The sequence below is a fragment of the Equus quagga genome, chromosome 1, assembly GCF_021613505.1.
Source record: "Equus quagga isolate Etosha38 chromosome 1, UCLA_HA_Equagga_1.0, whole genome shotgun sequence".
Classification (NCBI taxonomy): Eukaryota; Metazoa; Chordata; class Mammalia; order Perissodactyla; family Equidae; genus Equus; species Equus quagga.
In genome coordinates this window covers 86705156-86726439 of record NC_060267.1, presented here as the reverse complement: position 1 = coordinate 86726439, position 21284 = coordinate 86705156, and the positions used below count along the sequence as shown (strand labels likewise).

Below are 21284 nucleotides of genomic sequence, written 5' to 3'. Positions count from 1 at the left end.
TCCTTTTCAGAAAAGGAGTTAGGATTAAGATAATCTGGTTGACTGAAGTTACCAAATGCTCAATTTATCAGTTACCAATTTTCAGTCAACTAGAATATGGTGAAATACACAGTTCTTTTTTACTGATTATCAAGAAGACACTCCACAGCTGTGGAGCCTAAGGGTACACATCCCCAACGGTAGAGTATGGGAAGTAGGTTGATCTGCTCTTCATGACACTCTAAAGTATGTAAATTCATTCTTTGAAAGAAATTCTTATCCACTTGTTTCCTTATCTTTTATCCATTAAAACAGATGCTGACTATGGGATGGGGTGGTTAGGTTAGCTTATTGACAGTTTAGGTAACTGATAAGTTAAATGATTTCAGATTCTCAAGTGATAGATAGGGAGACATGGGAAAGAAATGTGAGCAGGGGAGACCTCTGACTTTAATGGTATTATGAGCTTTATGTTAGTGCCCTTTTTTAGGCTTGGGAGCTGTGTGCTTGGCAGTTTTGCTTACACTTTATTTCCTTTTGTAAATATAAATATTTGAAGTCCTCTTAATTAACTGCTTCTTTACACATTTTGCTCTCAGTTTTATTATTTTACTCCACAGGAATTGTAATCAACATATATTGTCTTTCTTTTATAGTTTTATGACCTTTGTGAGCTATTCAGAACTGGAGGTCAGGTTCCTGACACAAACTACATATTTATGGTATGTAAACACCAGTGATATCAAATACTTATTTAAAATGGAAAGGATCTGACTCATTACATGTAAATTACATAATAATTTCATTGCCATGTGAGAATCACTTAATTTATGAAAAGGTGATTCTGTACTTTTCTACATTTTGCTGCGTCCTCTAGTTGAGAATAATTGCTTGAGTAAAGTGCTGTATACGTAGGACTGGGGTGTAGCTCTCAGTAATGGTTGGGCAGAAGAATAGCCCAGAACCACAGGTTTAAAGCATAAATATTCAATATATTGTTATTTTATCAGACTTTTTGAGCATTCATTTTCATCTGTTATTAATCTGTGGATTGATGAGTATACACATGTACGCATTTGCTATTAAGGTGGATACTTGCTTGCTTTTCTTTTGTAAGGTAATGTTACTGTTGAACTTTTCCTGAATCCTTCTATCATGTTCCTTCCTTCTGAAAGTCTCTGGGTCACTTTCCTATTCTTTTAGTTATTTACCCATTGGTCTAATACTGGCTCAAGTAAAACATTAATGGGAAGTATAAATAATATATTATCATATGCAGCTGTTAAACAGAAAGCTGAACCTAGAACAGTGTTACAATTATCATGTTGTTATTACAAAAATCTATTTTCTCCAAGTTGGCAGCTTTTCTGATATAGTTAAAATGATTTTTGAAATTCATTTTTAAAATTTTGATTCACACATGACCTTTTAGAAACATCTGTTAATATAGGTAATAGAGAATTGAAAAAAAAATGGTGGTTTTGCAGGGAAAACCCCCAGAGCATTGCACTGCGTTCCTGTAGGCCTCCTGAATCCTAAGACTAGCACAAACATTTAGTACAAACAGCTTATTTACTTTCATTTGGATTTTTTCTTATAACCCAATTTCCAAATAATTCAATGTGTAACTCTTCATTTTTGTTGTTTTGGGCTGTGTCTCTGAGTTTGTGGCACTTTGGTATAATTTTAAAAATACATTGTTGTTGTTGTATTGTTTGTAACTGTAAACTTTTGCTTTACAGGGTGATTTTGTAGACAGAGGTTACTATAGTTTGGAGACCTTCACTTATCTTCTTGCACTAAAGGCTAAATGGCCCGATCGTATTACACTTTTGCGAGGAAATCATGAAAGTAGACAGATAACACAGGTCTATGGATTTTATGGTAAGATCTTCTGTCTCTCTGATTCTGAATGTTTTACTTTCCACTTTGGGAAAAAAGCCACACAAGTCATACATGTGCTTTATAGTAAAATTAGAAAATACAGGTAATCTTTTTCCACTTTCTCACTCTTTAATTCCCCTCTTCCCTCAGTCAATTGAAAATATTACCATGGAGAGAGAACCGTTCTCAACTTTTTGATGTACATCTTTCTAGATCAGTGCCTCAAAGTGTAGTCCTCAGTTTACCTCATTGGAATCACCTGAGGTGCTTGTTAAAAGTGTAGATTCTGGGGCCCACTGCAGACCTTTTGGGGTGGGGCCTTAGAATCTGCTGAAGGTGAATGTTCTGCATGCTCAAGTTTGAGAACCTGTTCTCTATATATGTGTGTGTGTGTATACATATGTGTGCACGTTCACACCACACTAAATGGGATCACACCTGCTTTTTTCACTTAATATTGTGACCAGCCTTTTCACTTCATTGATGTTATTTTTATAGCTGCATTTTATTACACTGTATGGATGTACTATAATTGCTTTGACCAGTCCCTTTAACATTGGATGTTCGGATTGTTTTTAAGTTGCTATATACACATAGTTGAATGAATATCCTTTTGCATACATAGAATGTTTTATATATCTATATATCGGCTTAGTATATATGTTATCCCAAGGATATATGAATATCCTCTTAAATATATATATATATATATGTGTGTGTGTGTGTATTCCTTCTGTTATATGTATATCTATGTGCTTGCTGCAGAGAATGCTAGGACATCAGGGGTCAGAAACAACTCAGCTGTGAAAAGCAAAATAGCTGCTTCTATAAAACTTCTACGTGGGGGCCGGCCCGGTGGCCGAGTGGTTAAGTTCGCATGCTCCGCTTTGGCAGCCCAGGGTTTCGCTGGTTCAGATCCTGGGCGCAGACATGGCACCACTTGTCAGGCCATGCTGAGGTGGCGTCCCACATAGCAGAGCCAGAAGGACCTACAACTAGAGTATATAACTAGGCACTGGGGGCTTTGGGGGGACGAAGGGAAAAAAGAGAGGGAAGGTTGGCAACAGATGCTAGCTCAGGTGCCCATCTTTATAAAAAAACTTTTATGTGGTTGAAAGTTTTAAAAAAATGGGGTTTGGAAACTCTTTGAAGGAGGTAGACAGCAGAATTGTTGAGATTATTTATATGAATTTTTATGGCACACAATGCAGGTATTGAAAGATTGGAAAGTATTAATCTCAATTGTTTAGTTTTAGATTTTATATGTTGAATTATTATCTGTCATTATAAAGATAAGCTGAACTCTCTTTTCAGTTTGTCAACCACTATCAATTAAACTGAGAAATTTTGATAATATATTACTTGTATAACTTTGATATTAATAATTGAAAAGTTAGATGGCTAATATTTGTCTCCTTTCTATAAGTTACTTCTGATTTTCATTCAAAAAATACTAAGTACCATTTGAAATAAGTGTTTTTGCTTGTTTTATTAAATACTCAATATTTTGAATAATACATATTGTAGTGTTAGCTCGGTGAAAGCACCTGGTTCCAACTGTCTAAGATTAATGTTGTACATGTAATTACCCCCCAGAATTTGACCAACATTGATCAATGTAGGGCAAAAGGGATAAAAGAGGGAGAAGAAGGAAGACATTTTAATCAAGATGCCTTGACTGAAGAAAATGACAACAGCACAACATCTAGTATTGAATTTTCACGTTCCCAAAGCTGTGCTCATCTATGGTTTTGTTTAATAAGAGGAAGCCCAGCAGCTGCTCAGAAGGGAGATAATTTTAGTCATCATAGAACTTAACATTGATTTTAAAGTAGTGAAAGTGTCCATATATAGCTATTAAGTATATGGGGACTTCAGTTCACATGGATAAACATATACTGAGCAGTTGTTATGAACCAAGTGCTTTGCCCTATGTGTGAAGGTGAAAAATACAAGATTCCTGCCTGCAAAGTGAGCTCAATGTTAGAACTCTCTCAAGGCAAGTTTAAATAAGGGTCCTGCTTCACATAGAGATGTAATTTAGAAAATCATGAGGATTGACCATACCCCATAGTCTTCTATCCTTTATCATTTTCAGCTGTACTTAGGGCAATAGTGATGTCAGTTATTTTCAAAATTAAGGAGGAAGCCAAAGAGCAGAATTTCCATGGTATTAATTGAAAGAAGAAATGTGTGCCCTATTATCTGTTGTAGATAGCAGAGAGAGTGTTCAGCTGGGAATATGTAAGAACCTGATTGGCAGTCTATCATCAGTCATGACTACAGATGTACTTACTGGAGCTCAAGTATTTAGTTGCACAATTTCCAGAAAATCTCAGAAGAGACAACCTAGTTCTGAGAAATGTTGAGATAGGAATTACCCGTGCTCTTGTAATTAAGGATCTTCTAATTTGTTTGATTATCCTGCTAGAATAAGGTAGTCACATTAAATAAATTACTCTTTGATAGAATTTCCTGGTATTAATAACATAGTGTACAAAAGCATTTGCTTTGGGGTATATGAAATTACTATTGAATTCTTCGTGATCATAGCATTTTGACCAATAATTTCAGCTACTTCTTAGGGCCACTTCTGGAATGAAAAGCAGGACCACATTCTTAGACTAGTTAAATACTAGTTTCCCTCTGACTGTACATGATAGGACCTACCAGGGCAAAATGTGTGTCATAACTTGCTGTCCTAGTTTTAACTGCATTTCTGTTGTCCTAGTATTGGATGTATTCTTTATTTTTATTGGCAGATTCAGAACTTCATTAATGAGAACTCTTCTGTTTCTTTCATAGATGAATGCCAAACCAAATATGGAAATGCTAATGCCTGGAGATACTGTACCAAAGTTTTTGACATGCTCACAGTAGCAGCTGTAAGTTTACATAAATCTTTTTAAAACCTCAAGTATTTTCCTGACAATAACACTTTGCATGTTTTTATCTAACTGCCGTCTCAGTTATATTGATATCATTAGCATTCCTTGATGCACTTAGCTAAGGCTGAGTTTATTATTATACATTTAATTCTTTGTTATTTATTTTTTTTTTTGCTAGTTAATAGATGAGCAGATTTTGTGTGTTCATGGTGGTTTATCTCCTGATATCAAAACACTGGATCAAATTCGAACCATTGAACGGAATCAGGAAATTCCTCATAAAGGAGCATTTTGTGACCTGGTTTGGTCAGATCCTGAAGATGTGGATACTTGGGCGATCAGTCCCCGAGGAGCAGGTTGGCTTTTTGGCGCAAAGGTCACAAATGAGGTAAAGCCAACATTTTTGGGAAAGTGGTTTGTTTGTGGCTAATGGACTGTGTAAAGAACTATGGTGGCTATAGACAGCAAACTTCTAGTCTAGTTTATTCAAACTGGCGGCTATGGATATCGAATTTCTTACCTAGTTTATCATACGTGTCTTTCCTTAGTGGTTAAATGAGATCACATAATGAAAGCACCTCCTTCAGCATCCATTTGGTGATATGTGTAAAATAAATGTTCCTTTTCTTTCAAATATTGCAATTTAAGCAATGAGATAGCAGGGACAAGATAAGGAACTTTTTTTTAATATATCCATTTTTAATTGAGACACAAGTGACATATAACATTGTATTAGTTTTAGCTGTACAACATGATGGTTTGTTATATGTATATATTGTGAATAGGCAACTTTTTGAGGTTCAGCTATTTTCACTCTATAGAAATACACACACTTACATATACACACATATACACACACTCACATGTAGGGATAAGCTTATATTGGGAAGTAATCTAGCATAAAGGAGTCAGAGTGCGAGGTTCAACATAACTGAGCTAAGTTATTTATCCTGAATGCACCTCTTGTTTCCTTAAGTTGCAAAAGAAGGATAACAAATCATTGCAGAATTTTTGCAGGAACTATATAAACCCTCAGTAAATGATAGATATTGATAACAATATATTTATTAAACCATAAAAACTTTATTTCATATCTGATAGTACTTATAAGATGCTTTTCTTCAGAAACTTCTGATTATATGACTAAATGTTTTCTCTGACTCTCTAATAGACTCAGACCAAAGTGGCTCTATTGCCCTATAACTTATTGAAAGTACTGGGGATAACTGTAGAATTGGTTCTATAATTGTGAGAACTTTAGTAGTAACAGGATTTATACTTTATTTTCTGGGGCTGGCCTGGTGGCACAGCGGTTAAGTTCGCACGTTCTGTTTCGGTGGCCCGGGGTTCGCCGGTTTGGATCCCGGGTGTGGACATGGCACCGCTTGGCAAGCCACGCTGTGGTAGGCGTCCCACATATGAAGTAGAGGAAGATGGGCACGGATGTTAGCTCAGGGCCAGTCTTCCTCAGCAAAAAGAGGAGGATTGGCAGCAGATGTTAGCTCAAGGCTTATCTTCCTCAAAAAAAATTATATATATATATATACTTTATTTTCTTATGTATGTAGGTTGATTTTAAAAAATGTGCTGGATACTTAACAAAACCTTTCTAAATTGCAGTTTGTTCATATCAACAACTTAAAACTCATCTGCAGAGCACACCAACTAGTGCATGAAGGCTATAAATTTATGTTTGATGAGAAGCTGGTAACAGTATGGTCTGCTCCTAATTACTGCTATCGTTGTGGAAATATTGCTTCAATCATGGTCTTCAAAGATGTAAATACAAGAGAACCAAAGTTATTCCGGGCAGTTCCAGATTCAGAACGTGTTATTCCTCCCAGAACAACGACGCCGTATTTCCTTTGAGGCCTTCGCCCATCCTGCTGACCCATTTTTCTGCCCTCTTCTTACCCCAACTTTTGTGTGTTACCCTCTACAATATACTTTTTATTGAGCACTTTGCTGCTGAAATGCTGCCTCTTGCCTTTTTTTTTTAATTTTAAATTATCTAAATTTATTGTTTGTTATGGTGTCTATAGCAATGTTTTTCTATCAATTTTCTCCCCCATCTCATCCCCACCTTGGACTCATTTGAGAAGACTTGAGAAATGTCTTCATACTCACACTGCTGCATGTGGCTCTTGCTTATTTACTGGTCTGGGGGAAACAGGATGTGTTTCCTTTTTTAAAAAAAAGCCAATTGACAGAACAGACTACACTGAAATACTTCTCCTTTTGTATCACTCAGCCTTTTGTTTTTAGTTTGGTAAGTTTTAAGAAATTTCAGCAGCAAAGTTGTTATTCATTGGGCACGATGGACTGAAAATGCCTCGAGTTATGTATACCTGTCCCAGCTGTAAACTTCATTGTCCTTTGTTGGATATTTTAAATGGATATAAAATAAATTGGTCTAAAGGGCTGCCCTCCTTGTTGTGTTTTTAAATTTTAGTTAAAAACTGCTACAGCTTATGACTTTGTACATTGATAATTGTATTGATCTTTTTTCAGATTCCTTGTATTTTTTAATAAAGTAATCTTAAATAAAACCCAGATAGGTTAAAGTGTTAGAAATTTTAAACAACTTACATTGTTAGCTTAAAGTTATTCTTCTTTTCTTTTTTCCTAGTCAGAATTCTTGACCCTTTGGTTATTGAGTTTAAAACTTCAACTTAAATTCAATACTATTTATTTAGAAAAAAAATCACTAAACTGTGCCTAAAGAACATAACTGCCATATTAATGTTTTGGTTTATATCCTCTATAGTAATAGAAAAACATTTAATACTTGTAACGCTGATATATTCATTTGATACCAGTTGAGTAGAATGTGATCAATCAATCCAGTTTACAATCTATCATGAGTATCATTAAGTAAAATCTATGTACTTTTTAATAGGAATCATTCTTCTCTTGCTGTAACACTTGACCTTAACTTTTAGAAAGTGTTCATTTTTTAACTGCAACTGGAAAGGTTGAAAAGTCAGGACTCTTGTATTTGTGAACTGTAATCCGAAGCAGATTTTAAAAAGTTTAGAAAGAAACAAATTGTCCTTTTTTGTAAAGGTCTGTGATACCATGTTTTGGCTTTGTGTAAGTAATTTGAATATCCAAAGGGTTGTGATGATCAGTTCTTGATATGCAACTGTCCACTTGATAAGGACAAATGTTCCAGTGTCTCTTATGACTGTGGTCATAAATGATGTTGGAATTTACCATTTTGTGAAATAGTTGGTATCCCTTTACTACTATAATTAATTTTTGTCATTCCAGGAACTCTTTGTGAAGCCAGCCAATTAATAAAGCACTTTAGCATCTGTTCAGGTAGTTTTGAAAACCAACTTTTCCCCTTCAGGATAAGAACTTCCAGGTTACCTAAAAATGCAATAAAAATCTTTATAGTCTAAGCTTCTTGGCACATAATTTTTCATCAGGGTTTTCTTTTATTAAATGAGCACAATACTGTTGTGATGTTTTTTTTTCCCTCAACCACCCAGCTCCTTGTATAGTTTTTAATTGTACAGCTATGTGAAAGAAGTGGCTCAGACATTTGCTGCACACACTTGAACTGTTGGGTCAGTAGCTTTGTGTTACTGCCCTGACCCCAGCGTAATTCAGGGGGAAAGGTATTTTTATCTTACAGGGATATGTAGCTATGTATTTTACTGATTGTGAAACACTGGAAATTAATGATGCAGACAACTTGGTGTGGTCATTGAACAGCGCTCTGCAGTATTTTTTTCTGTTACCATAAATTGTATTTAAGTGCTTGCTCTCCACTGCTTTTAAGTTGTACCAATAAAACCGGTAACCCTCAGCCCTCCCTTCCCATTTGACACTCCATAGCTTAGATTGATGTAGTTGTTTTAGTTATCCCTGTAATGTGACTTTTGTTTTTAAGTCATGGTGTACTGCATTTGTTTGTCACTAGTTGGGCGTGTGCCAATAATATTCTGTCCATTCCTTAACTGCCATCTCTGTTTTGCTTGATTTTTTCTCTTCAACTGAATAATGGCTTTTTGCATGAAAAAAATAGTTTTTACTATTAGACATGTAAAGAGAAGAGAAAGCGAATGTATTAGACTTTGTAAGCCTAAAAGGAATATTTGGATCCCTCTAATAAATAAGGGCTATGTACTATATAGAGTAATCATGTGGTGAAAGATACTGCAAGTCATAGATTTGTAGGCAGGAGGATATGTTACTCCCTGTATCTAGGCTGAATGTAAAATCCCTTATGTTGTACTAACGGGGGTAATAACTATTTTTATTTGCCTATGATATACTTGGTTTCTAATAAAGTATCCTAGGCTGTAGTGAGAACTGTCTACTTTTAATTGCCAGTCACTCCCTTTCCTCATTTGCCTGATATGCTCTTGGCTAGCTTTTTATAGGTTAATGCTTTTTCCTGAAAAATCTCACCACTTTAAATGTGTTCATTCGAGTGTGATCCTAAAAAGCCTGGATCAAGAGCACATCTAATATGCAACCTGCATCAGCTCCTACTCTGTCTGATGTCTAGAACTGTTGGAAGATTTTGACGTCTTAAACCCTGCGTTTTGCTTTTGAAATAAGGTTTGGAATATTGTTCATTGCATTAAGATTTGTGTATTTTGCTTTGTAAGCCCAGCACCAGGTTTTGGAAAATGCCTGTATTGTGAAAGCAAATCTGAACTCTTTCTGAGCCTCTTTCGTTGTCAGAAATAGAATTGCTTTCCACCAGCCTCCAGAAAACTGTGTATCTGGAGTGGAAGAGATTAACAGCAAGAATCCAGATTTTTAAATGTAATTGTTTTTTAAATGCTAATGTTTGTAAAGCACCTTCACTTCTTTGGATGAAAGGTGCTGTATTCTCTCAGTGTAAATTAATAAAACGATTATAGGAAGTTTGTCAAAAAATTTTATCTAGTGCATAGTCTGTAGTATGTCCTGACAAGAATTTAGCACTTTATATAACATGAGTTAAATTAAAAAACACTTATTCCTTCACTTGGTTGCTTTCCTAGTAAACATAAGTGAAACCTTTTCTTTTTTCTGCATTTGACTCTGAGCTGAGTGTTCCAGTTCTTGAGGGCAATATTCTTTGTTAACGTCCTGGATCCAGTGCCCAGAACCATGCTTCATGAAACTCTCACAGCTCTTTCAATTGTGTATTTACAGTGTGCAGTCATGCTGACAAAATATACGGTCATAGAAAACCAAAAAGAAGCATTTGGAAAGTCCCCTAGTATGACGCCAACACAGTAGATGCTTGGGGGAAGGTTGGTTCCTTATTCTCCTCTTACTAGTTTTCTATTTCCTTGTCAGTCAGTTGGTGAATATATGCCTTTCTTACCCACATGAGAGTAAGCTTATGCTGGCTTAGGTCAGTCAGATATTTCCTTAATTCAAAAATGCATGAAATTTATGAAGATGTTTTTGTGTGTCAAGAAAATTACTTATTACATTAGTATATTCCACTCAGTCCCCGGGCCCCACTGTTTTTCTCACCACTCTGCTTTTGTGTATAAATGGTAATGGGATATAAAAGATTCTATCGAGGCATTATGGAATAGTGGAAAGAATATAGGCTTTGGGATCAAAGCATTTGGGTAAAAAAACCCAGCTCTACCAGGCAGTAATAGCAGCTAACCTGTATTGAACACACCCAGCTAAATGCCGTACATGCCCTGTTTTGTGCTACCCCTTACTATGACTCTCTGACTATATTACCTCTCCCCCCCCTTCAGATGAGGAAACAGGCTTAGAGAGGATAGGTAACTTGCCCAAGGTTGCACAGGAGAGCTGGAACTTGAATCCCTGTAGGACATGCCAGAGTACGTCTTAAGCCATATGTGTTACTGAAGCTGTGTGACCCTGAGCAAGATGGGTTCTCTGAGTCTTAAAATTCTGTGTTTAAAATAAGAGAATACCATACAGGGTTGATATCAGGGTCAAAAATGGCACACATAAAGTGCCGAGTCCCTGGCCCAAAGCTGCCATTTATTGAGTGCTCACTTGCATATACCATTTGCCCAAATTCGGTGTAGCTGGGAAGTAAGAATAATCCAAGGCAATATATAATTGCTGACATAGTGTAGCTTATCTAAGTACGTACAACAAATATGGAGAAGGAAACGTTTGATGTAGGATGGAGTCATTGGGGAAGGCTTAAAAGAGGAAGTGTGAATTAAACGTGGTCTGGAATGATGGGATGTGTATTTCTTAAGATAGTAAAAGCCCAGAATACTAGAACTTGGACATGACTCAAACATACAACTTGAGGGTTCTTCTTGGGAAGGCATAAGAAATTAATACCTGCAGCTCTGTTGACAGTATCTACCATGTATCACGTGTTGGCCAGTTATGATAGCCTTGAAAACCAGGCAGAGGATTTCAGTCCATATTTTAAGAAATATAGTATTTCGAGATTACTTTCCTAGTGAGTTTATCCTCCCCACCAGGACTGCTACCCCAACTCCCCCAGTCTTGTCTGGCATTATTTTGAAGTTTTTTTTTCTGGCTTGGTGATAATAAAGGTAGACACTATTGATTGGGATTGAAGCGCTTTGTGGTTCTGTGATTTTGGGATTACATAATATATTAATTTGGGAAACCAACAGATGTTTGACAATATTCTTTTCCTTGTCAAAGCCATTTAAAAAAATCCCACTACAATTTACTATCAATTATTACATAGAAGGAAGATCATTTTTTTGACATCAAAGATGTAAAAAGAGCCATCTCAAAGGACAGCCCTTTACACCAAATAAATTTGATTTTGTGAAAAACTGTAGTATCTTCATTTTTGCCATTTGTGAAGATTGGTGAGAGATTTGTCCCCAACCTGTTGGTGTGTATTACTCTAGGCTGTCACATTATTGATGCATAAAAATGTGTTCTAATAAAATGGAAGTAGGTTAAGACAAAGTTATATGCCTCCTCCCAGCTCCAAGAAAAGATGCCAATGATCTATTAAACAAAAACTGTACCCAAGAAATCTAGAGAGGCTGAAGAGGATTATCACATTAAAGGAAGAATTTTATAATATGTTAATAAGCCATGTCTTATTTTCAAGGATATCCTTATTAAAGTAGAAGAGGAAGGGTAACATACTGTGTGCTGGTAGTCTTGCATTCTTAGGTCTGTCAACAACAATAAAAATGCAGTGAAATTTGATTAACTGGTGTAGAACTTAGAATCATCTGCAGTATCATAGAACGGTTAGCACACACAGGGATCAATTCTTTTCAGGCCTTTCAAAATAGAACACATTGCGTTTAGTTAAAGCATCAATTTGCGGTGTTGATTTTTCTTTCCTGGTAATTTAAAAAATCTCTTGCTTTTTTAGAAGCCTGCACTCAAGCTTGTCATCTTTTCTGCAGAGGACTGAGCATCTAAACCACGCTTTATTTTGGTAGATTCTTACAGTTTTCTGGCTGGATCCTCTAAGAAGCGTATCTGTGAGACCATTTCAGCATGATGTAGAGACAGGGACTGCATACGAGGTGGTTCAGAATGAAGCTCGTTTTGGAGAGTTGCCTCACTGTCGCACCTGCCAGAGGAGTTTGGGAAATTGCAGTGCTTGGCGTTTGGTCCTGGCGTGATGCAGCGTTGGGGGTGCCAGCAGGTGTGTGGGATGCAGGACGCAGAGCGAGCAGAACCTGCCGGCAGGTGTCTGGCGCCGGAGATGCAGTTCCTACTTTCAGGCGCACGGTGGCGCTTAGGTCTCCCCGGCCGTGCTAGCAGTCTCTAAGGCACCTCCGCTGCCACCTGCAGTCTCAACCAAACTCTAGGTGGCGGGATGTGACGGCCCGAGCGTCCAATCGACCTCCAGGCTTTCGGCCACACTAAGGCTCTAGCCAATGGGAGCCGAGGAGAGGCGCGGGGGAGGCGGGCCCCGCGGCAAGCCGTGCAGAGGCGCGAGGCCCTCCTCCCGCCTCTCCGCCTACTCCAGCCTCCGCCGCCTCAGCTTCCCGAGCGAGCCCTGCGGCCGCCGGAGCAGCTCCCGCGGCGGAGCAGGAGCCGGATGGTCAGAGGAGCCCGGCAGCCCCAGCAGCCGCGGAGTCGCCTGGCCCCCAGGTGGGGCGGGGGCTGAGCGGGGGTCGGGGTTCGCGATGGGGCGGGGGCGCCGGAGCGGGCCCAGGGGCAGCGGCTTGGGGCCGTGAAGCATTCGGGGCGCCGAGACTGGAGGGGCGGGGGGTTCAGTCTGGGGGCCTGGGGGGCGCCCAGGGGCGGGGGAGCGGGCTGGCCGGCGTAGCATCCTCGAGGCGGGGTGAGAGGGGCGTGTGAGGGAGGGGCCCCGAGGGGTGAGGCTGGGGGCTCTGGGCCGGGAGGGGCCGTGGAATGCGGGGGGCGCGGGGCCTGGAGGGGCGGGGCTCGGAGGGGGTGGGCACAGGAAAGGGGAGGCCGGAGGGGCTTGCGGGGGTGACGAGGCAGACAATGAGTAGGTGGTGGGGAGTGGTTTTGGGGAGCTGGGCTGTGACGAATCGGAGCTGAGGATGGAGTGAGGGACCAGGAGGCAGAGCAGGGTTTGGGCTAAGCAGACATTAGGGGAACAGCGAGTCCCAGGATTGCTTGGTCTTGGCAAATCGGGGAGACAGAGCATAAGGCGGTGGTAAGGTCAGGTATAGACTTAGCCAGCCTGTAGTTAAGAGGGTGGGACACTGAGGTTTTGACTGGCACAGGAGGGCCCGGAGATGTGTTCTTGGATGTTACTTTTAGTTACCATCTTATCTGTTTGGTCTGTAGACTGACTGGCACAGTGGAGAAACCACCTCGAAAACGGAAAAGCAGGTAAGGCAAAAGGCCTGCCTTTTTTGCTTCGTGTTTTTCCATTTGCTTGGCTACACCTCTGCCATACTGCCTAATTAGACACAGTGAGTAGGTGAAGTTTTTTATTTCGCTCCTTTCTTCATGAATATAACTGTCTGCAAGATCTTTCTTTTGGGGACTTCAAAGTACTACTTGTACACTTTTTTTTGTGTGTGGTGTATAAGATTATATGGGACAGAAACATGGATAATTGAGAAATCCTGTTTTTCACTTGAGCCATAATTTCAGCTTCTTTTCCACCAACTAAAAACAGCTAATTTTTATTGAACATCTACTATGTGGCAGGTACTATATGTAGGTGCTTTATATGTATTATCTTCTGTAATCCTCTGAGTACCCCAAGGAAGTATGCACCATTATCACTGTTTTGCAGCTGGGGGGAACTGAGGCACAGAGAGGCCACATATTTACCCAAGATCATACATCTAATAAATGATAGGACCAGGGTTTGAATCCAGGCAGTCTGACTCCAGAGCTTAAGCTCTTAACCATTATACCATGACGTCTCTAATAAATATGCAATTGAAAATAGGTTTTCTTATTGCTTTTTTTTTTCATTGTACACAGAGGCTACAAACAGTTGAACCACAGGAAAATAGAAACGAAGGGCTTACGTAGTCTGCAAACAAATGAATTATTCCTTGAGTATGAAGAACATATATCCATTCCACAGACATTTTTGAGTGCATTCCATGTGTCAGGTACTACATAGCAATTCTGTGTAGTCATTAGAGGATTCCTTTTTTCACAGATGTAGGCACTGGCCTAGAGAAAGTAACCTAGTTTTGAGGATTTGACTAGTAGGATTGCTGTTGTAGTTAATACTTGGTAAGTTATTGATGTTAGTATGCAGAAAACCTCAACAGTAGGTAGATATGAAATGCTGATGGTGGAAGTGCTAATAGCCAAAGTTCCTTTGTCACTCCTTAGGCCTGTCTGGTCCAATATGGTAGCCATATGTGGCTATTGAGCACTTGAAATGTGGCTAGCTTGATTGAGGAACTGAATTTTTAATATTCTTAATTGTAATTAATTTAAATTTAAAAACTGATACTTGACTCACATATTGGAAAATGTGTAAATATATTTAGAACAACTTGGGTATGTGAATCTACTTTTTCTTCTGTAAATTTTATAAAATCTAAATACAGATCACATACTTCCAATGAAAATTTAATGTCCAAGATGAAGTGTACCCTAAGTATAAAATAGACAGTAGATTTCAGGTTAGTACAAAAAATGAATGTAAAATTTCTCATTACTAATTTTTATGTTGATTACATGATAAAATAATATTTTAGATATATTGGATTAAATAAAAGTATTACTAAAATTGTTTTCACTTCTTTCTTTTTCTAACATAGCTACTAGAAAATTAAAAATTACATATATGGCTTGCATTATATTTCTTTTCAACAGTTCTTGTTTAATTCTTGTTACCCCACTGCCAGATTCTTGCAGTAGCTTCCTGACTGGTAGGATTCCCTACCTTGAGTCTGTAATTCATTCATCATGCTTTGTAAATTGATCTTATAATTCTTGTCCTTAAGATCCTTCGATGGTCCCATTACTTACTGAACATAATTCAAACTTTTTAGCCTAATCATAATAAGAGACTGCCTTTATTTCACTTCTGCTTATCTTTCTAGCCACAATTTAGTACTGTGGCCATAGAAATTCTCAATAATGGACCTATTAAATGTCTAGTATTAAATGATTTAACTTTCTGGTGAACCCTTCATGATGAATTAATGGCTGAATGTAACTGCATGTTCTGCTTGCCATTCCCAGAACTCATGTTTTCTCTTTGCTTTGGGGTTTTGCACATGATTTCTCTTTCTCTCTGGAATACTTTCTCCTTGACTAGCTCCCTCCTTTAAGAGTTGGCTCAAATGTCACATCGTCTGTGGGACTTTCCCCACCCTCTCCTTCACCTTCCTCTCCTTGACCTTGTTTGCTCCCAGGATAGGCTGTACATACTCCTAGGTGTAATCGTTTGGGCTGAATTTGAATTCTAGCCCTGCCAAATACAAGTTGTGAGAGCATATGCGTGTTAATAAACCTCTCTGAGCCTCAGTTTCCTCTTCTGTATGATGGAAATAATAATAGTTAAACCCTTCTAGGGTTGTAAAGTGCTCAGGACGGTGGGTGGCACATAGAAAGTACAAAAAATGCATCCATCAAACACTTTTTATTTCCCACCTCTTTTCAGAATAGATGCAATCTAAAGTATTAAAAATAAAGATATTAAGGCAAAAAAGAAGTGAGGGAAGAAGAATAAAATTAAACCAGTAGCAAAGTTAGTACGTGGACGGGAAAGTACCGCACAGTCACTAAAGGTGGTTCCATATTTGGCTCTCAGTTTCCTAGAGCAAAGAAACTCTCAACTTCCAGATTTATGGTGTTTATAAAGTCAAACACGTGTTGTTCAAGAGAAGCACAACTTTTTTTGTCTGTTAGATCTGAGAAAAATTTCTCTCACTGGTCTTCATAGAGGGGACAGTGTGGTTTCATGGGGGGAAAATCCCAATGATAAATATAGTAGTGAGTATTTTAAGATTCTTGTAATACTTCTCAATCTGGGTTCAGGTAATGCCAGTGACCATTCTTCAAAGAGCCAGAGCGATGTGGTTTAGGTGTCCAGCTCACTGATGGGTTGGCTTGGCGCAGGGTGAAGAGATGAATAAGCTGCAGGGACTCTGCTTATCCCTGGCACTTAGAAACCAGTTGATTGGATTATTGAATGAATGAGTCCTTAAATAATTCTCCGTGAATATTATTTCTTGTAACCAGGTTTTGGTAAGCATCAGGCAGCAATGAGTTTAAGCTTATATTCTCAGCCATGAGTCATGTGGGCACATATTCTGCATGTCTGATTAAGGTCAGATCCTGATCAAGGCAGGATTTAGATCTGAAAAATGGACAGCCAGTATACATCTCTAAAGAGGTCCTGTGGGCAAGACCAAGATTTTCCTTAGAAAAACCATACCGGGATTGCTCTAAAATAGAAAACAAAATGGCCAGTTAAGGCCCTACGGATGGGATTATAGAGAATGGATGTAATGGTTCTAGCTAGAAATTTTTTATACCAGTTATTATCAGTTGCATCCTGTGGCCATAAAAATTCTCAATATCAAATGATGTAACTTCCTGGTGAACACTTCACGATTAATTAGTTGCTGAATGTAGCCTTAAGGATCCTTTTGAGTTGACCTACTGTGTAGAGTTGTTGACTATTATATTATATCCTCTTAGACATTTTGGAAAACAATTGCCAAAAGTATGGTTTTTATTTTAGGATAGTTGTTGTTAAGTCATTCTTTTTAGTAGACATTAGTTACCTGCTGAGTTATCTTTTGAGAACATTCTTAGTGCAGACCAAGCTATCATACCGTTGAAGAAAAACTAAGATAATTTGGGATGAGCAAGCACCTCGTAGCTTACTGTTATGTCTTTGTTCTTTTTTCCCCCTCTAAAACTTTTATTTCCTTATCTTAGTTCATCTTAGCACCTCTAGTATTGAGGGGGTGCTCAATAAAACTATAGTGAACTAATAAATGAGTTGGTGGCCAGAGGGAGTTAGCATGGGATGGGGCTTTGGTGGTCCAAAATAATGTGATGTTATTTAATGCCCCTGATAAACTGTACTAGACTGAAAGGAATTTTAAGGTTAGGAAACTTGATCTCTGTGGTTTCAGAAAATTCTGAAGACTTCAATATGTCTGTTAATAAAGTTTGGGTTATGATTTAGAGAATTTTTCAGATCCAATTAGGAATAAGACCCATTTGTTTGGATAGGATTTATGTTGATTAAAGCCTTATTGTATGATTTGGGGGCTTTCTGTGTGTGTGATGTATTTAAAGCAAAGGGATCCAGCATTTTGATGGTATATGTAACTTTGTTAGAATTGTATTTGAATTAAAAAAACATTTAAATGCTTTCTAGTTCTGGGTGTTAGGGATATAGACATGAGTGAGATATGGCCCCTGCTGGGGAAAAGTTTAGATGTTAGTGAGGAAGATAGACATAAAAAATGAGACAGTGTAATGACTTTGTATACATACAAATGGGTTATAGTCATTCTCCATGCTGGTAGTGAGGGCAGTTTCCACAGACATTTCATCTAGGCTCTGACGGTTTAGAAGGCTCATTTTAGTGGTAGTGTGTCTGTTGAAATGACAGGGTAGAGGCTGGATGTAGACTAACTAATCATGAGGTCTTAGGTGAGCTGAATTCAGAACCTGAGCCAGGGCACTGTCGGGTGTTTTTAGAAGCTTGGGCTGTGATGTCAGTTTTTAGAGATTAAGCAGTAGTTCTTAACTAGCAGTGATTTTGCCTCCCAGGGGGCATTTGGCAATGTCTGGAGACATTTTTAGTTGTTACAACTACCTGGGTAGAGTCCAGGAATGATGCTGAACACCTACAAAATACAGGACAGCCTCCCACCTCTAAGAATTATCCAGCTCAAATTGTCATTGGTGCTGAGGTTGAGAAGTCCTGGACTTGTTTGAATCCCAGCTCTTCCAAATACTAGCGTTGGGCTCTGGGGCAAAGTATTCAACCTCTGAACCTGTTTGCTCTTTTGCAAAATGCAGGTAATGAAAGTACCTACCTTGTAGGATTATTACTCTCCTCTCATGGTATATAAACTGTGCGAGTGCAGAGACTTTTGTCTGTTTTCTGTACTATTCTGTTCCCATGATCTAGAGCAGTGCATCACAGGTCGTAGGTGCTCAGTCACTTTGTTGGAGCATTCAATAAATGGCTGATTGAGAGGAGTCAGTGAAAGAATGAATGTGAAGGACATGATACGATACTTACATTACATACATTAAAGACTCAATAAATGATAGCACTATCATTAGTTTAAGTATTTTTATTTTGCCTTTCCTTCCAGTCTTTTTAAAAATAAGTTTTATCGAGGTACTATTTACATATAATAGAATTCACCAATTATAAGTATACAATTTGATGAGTTTTTTTTTCTTCTCCCCAAAGCCTCCCACTACGTAGTTGTATATTATAGTTGTATTTTTTTTTAAAGATTGGCACCTGAGCTAACAACTATTGCCAATCTTTTTTTTTTTCCCGCTTTTTCCCCCCAAATCCCCTCAGTACATAGTTGTGTATTTCAGTTGTGGGTCCTTCTAGTTGTGGCATGTGGGATGCCGCCTCAACGTGGTCTGACGAGTGGTGCCGTGTCAGCACCTGGGATCTGAACTCGCAAAACCCTGGGCCACCGCAGCGGAGTGCACGAACTTAACCACTCGGCCACGGGGCTGGCCCGGACTAGTTTTGAGTGCCTCTGGTTGTGCTATGTGGGACGCCACCTCAGCATGGTCCGATGAGCGGTGCCATGTCCGCGCCCGGGATCTGTAACAGTGAAACCCCGGGCTGCCGAAGTGGAGCCCACGAACTTAAGCACTCGGCCACGGGGTCAGGCCCTGATGAGTTTTGACAAGTGTACACAGTTGTGTAACTGCCCGCTGCAGTTATGATATAGGACACTGCCGTTGCTGCTCATCCCCCCCACCATTTGCTTGTGTTCCCTTGTAGTCGTGGTTTTGGCAACCACTGATCTTTTTTCCTATCACTATTGTTTTGTCTTTTCTAGAATTTCATATAAGTGAATTATTCAGTATGTAGTCTTTTGTATCAAGCTTCTCCTACTTGGCATGATGCTTTTGAGATTCATCCTTGTTATTGTTCATAACTTAGTTAATCTGTTTTTATTGCTGAGGAACATTTCATTATATAATTTTACTACAATTTGTTTATCCATTCCCAAGTTGGTGGACATTGGCTTGTTTCTAGTTTTTAGTTAATATGAACACAACTGCTGTGAACATTTGAGTTGTCTTTGTGAAGACATATGTTTGCATTTCTCTTGAGTAAAATGCCTAGAAGCGGACTTGCTGGGTCTTATGGTAAGTGTACTTTTAGCCTTTTACGAAATTGCCAAACTGTTTTCCAAAGTGCCTGTACCATTTTGCATTTCCACCAGCAATGTATGGGATTCCATTTGCTCCATATCCTTGCCAATACTTGGTATTATTGTTCTTTTTCTTTTAAACGGCTTTATTGAGGTATATAACTGGCATACAGTAGGCTGCACATATTTAAAGTGTACCATTTAATAAGTTTCGAAACATATGTAGACTCTTGAAACTGTCACCATTGTTTGCTGTTCTAGGGGTTAAAGTGATATACATCATTATGTTTTAAATTTACCTTTCCCTAGTGACTAATGATGTTGAGTATCTTTTTATGTATTTATTTGCCATTCATATAACTTCTTTTCTGAGTTTCCTGTTCAAGTTTTTTGCCCATTTTTTAGTCCATTGTTTGACTTCTTATATAGTTATAACAGTTCTTTATGTGTTCTGGAAACAAATTCTTTATCAGGTGTACGTTTGCAGATGTTTTCTCCCAGTCTGTGCTTGCGTTTTCCTTTTCTTCACAGTATCTTGAGGAGCTTTTAGCTTGAATAATAGGTTGAGTGGGAAGGCTTTTAATTGAGACAGCAGATATGGGAGCAGGTTTGGAAGGGTAAGATTATGAGTTTATGTTGGCTATGTGGAGTGTAAGGTGCTTCAATGTGCTGTCTCTAACTAGGCAGGTGAAAACATGGGTCTGGAGCTGAGAAGAGAGGTTAGGGCTTGAGATACAGATTTAGAATTCATCAGCAAACACTTAGTGATCCAAGTCACGAAAATGAATGAAATAACCTAGAGGGACTGTGTTAAGTGAAATGTGAAGGACATAGAATGTTCCAATAACATGGTGTGGAAGTAGACCAGACCACTTTCTGTCTCTGAATGTTCTCTCTTTCTTTGCAGTGTAGTCTGTCCATTGCAGTCCTTCTGTAGGTCATCATCAAACAAGTGGTGTTGATCTCTAGGAGACGGAACTCTGCACTTCTTGGTGAGAAACTGAAATTCTGGAGGTAGTTATGTGGAAAACTAGGGGAATGTTTTCCAGTCTATATTGAAACAGAGAAATATCCTCTGCTTACAGAGTTTTTTTGTAATAGTTTCTTTGCCTCAGCAACATCCCTACAGAAATGCAGTGGTTTTCGTAAAGCTGTTTCTTACGGAACGTGTCAGCGAAAACCTAGGGCGTGAGGCCAAAATTTCATTCTGCATAAAAGTGTTCTGCAGGGGCCCAGATCCTGTGGTCAAAGGATTCAGCAGGTTCATGGTCATATTTTATTTGAGAATAAAACGTAAACTAGCTCAAGCAGTGACTTTCAAGGGTGTTCAAAAAGAGCCCAGAGATTTCTTGGGACTAATTAAAGGGTTCCCTCGAGGGCGGGATGCCAGGAGTAGCCAGAAGAAGGGTGAGCAGACTAGCTTCTCAAGCGCCGCTTCTGCTTTGTATGTATGTATGTATGTAGGTTTTTAATATGGAAAATTTCAAATACAGACACGCTTAGAATACTGCAGTGAACCTGAGTTGTTTATCACCCAGCTTCCCCCTGCTCCGCTTGAAGTGTGTTCCATGCGTTATTCATCTGTAAATATTTCAGTGTGTAATGTTGAAAGATAAGGACTCTTTTAAAACACATAACCACAATACAATTAACAATAACTTAAAAATTAACAGGGTGCCCTTAATATCATCAAATATCTCGTCAGTGTTCAGATTTCCACAGTTGGCTAATCATTGTTTTAAAAATCTGTTTGTTCAAACTGGTATCCAGAGAAGGTTCATAACTT

The 21284-nt window shown here is 38.7% G+C and overlaps 2 protein-coding genes across 3 annotated transcripts in view; both read left to right on the top strand.

Annotated features, from left to right (window-relative positions):
* The window catches only part of PPP6C (protein phosphatase 6 catalytic subunit), a 33174-nt gene extending 25103 nt beyond the window's left edge, over positions 1-8071 (top strand). The window contains exons 3-7 of the mRNA XM_046675866.1: positions 636-701; positions 1722-1863; positions 4669-4748; positions 4930-5139; positions 6372-8071. Coding sequence (XP_046531822.1) covers positions 636-701; positions 1722-1863; positions 4669-4748; positions 4930-5139; positions 6372-6620 — 747 coding nt within the window. The 3' untranslated portion in view covers positions 6621-8071. The remainder of the gene's footprint in view (positions 1-635; positions 702-1721; positions 1864-4668; positions 4749-4929; positions 5140-6371) is intronic.
* Positions 8072-12696: 4625 nt separating this feature from the next.
* The window catches only part of SCAI (suppressor of cancer cell invasion), a 143243-nt gene continuing 134655 nt past the window's right edge, over positions 12697-21284 (top strand). The window contains exons 1-3 of one of the 2 annotated variants that reach the window (XM_046644669.1): positions 12733-12812; positions 13482-13526; positions 20406-20490. Coding sequence is in view for 1 of the 2 variants with exons in the window: in XM_046644665.1 (XP_046500621.1) it covers positions 12760-12812; positions 13482-13526 (98 nt within the window). In the remaining variant the exon portion in view is untranslated. Of the gene's footprint in view, positions 12813-13481; positions 13527-20405; positions 20491-21284 lie in introns of both variants that reach the window. The other variant, XM_046644665.1, reaches the window with a different exon arrangement.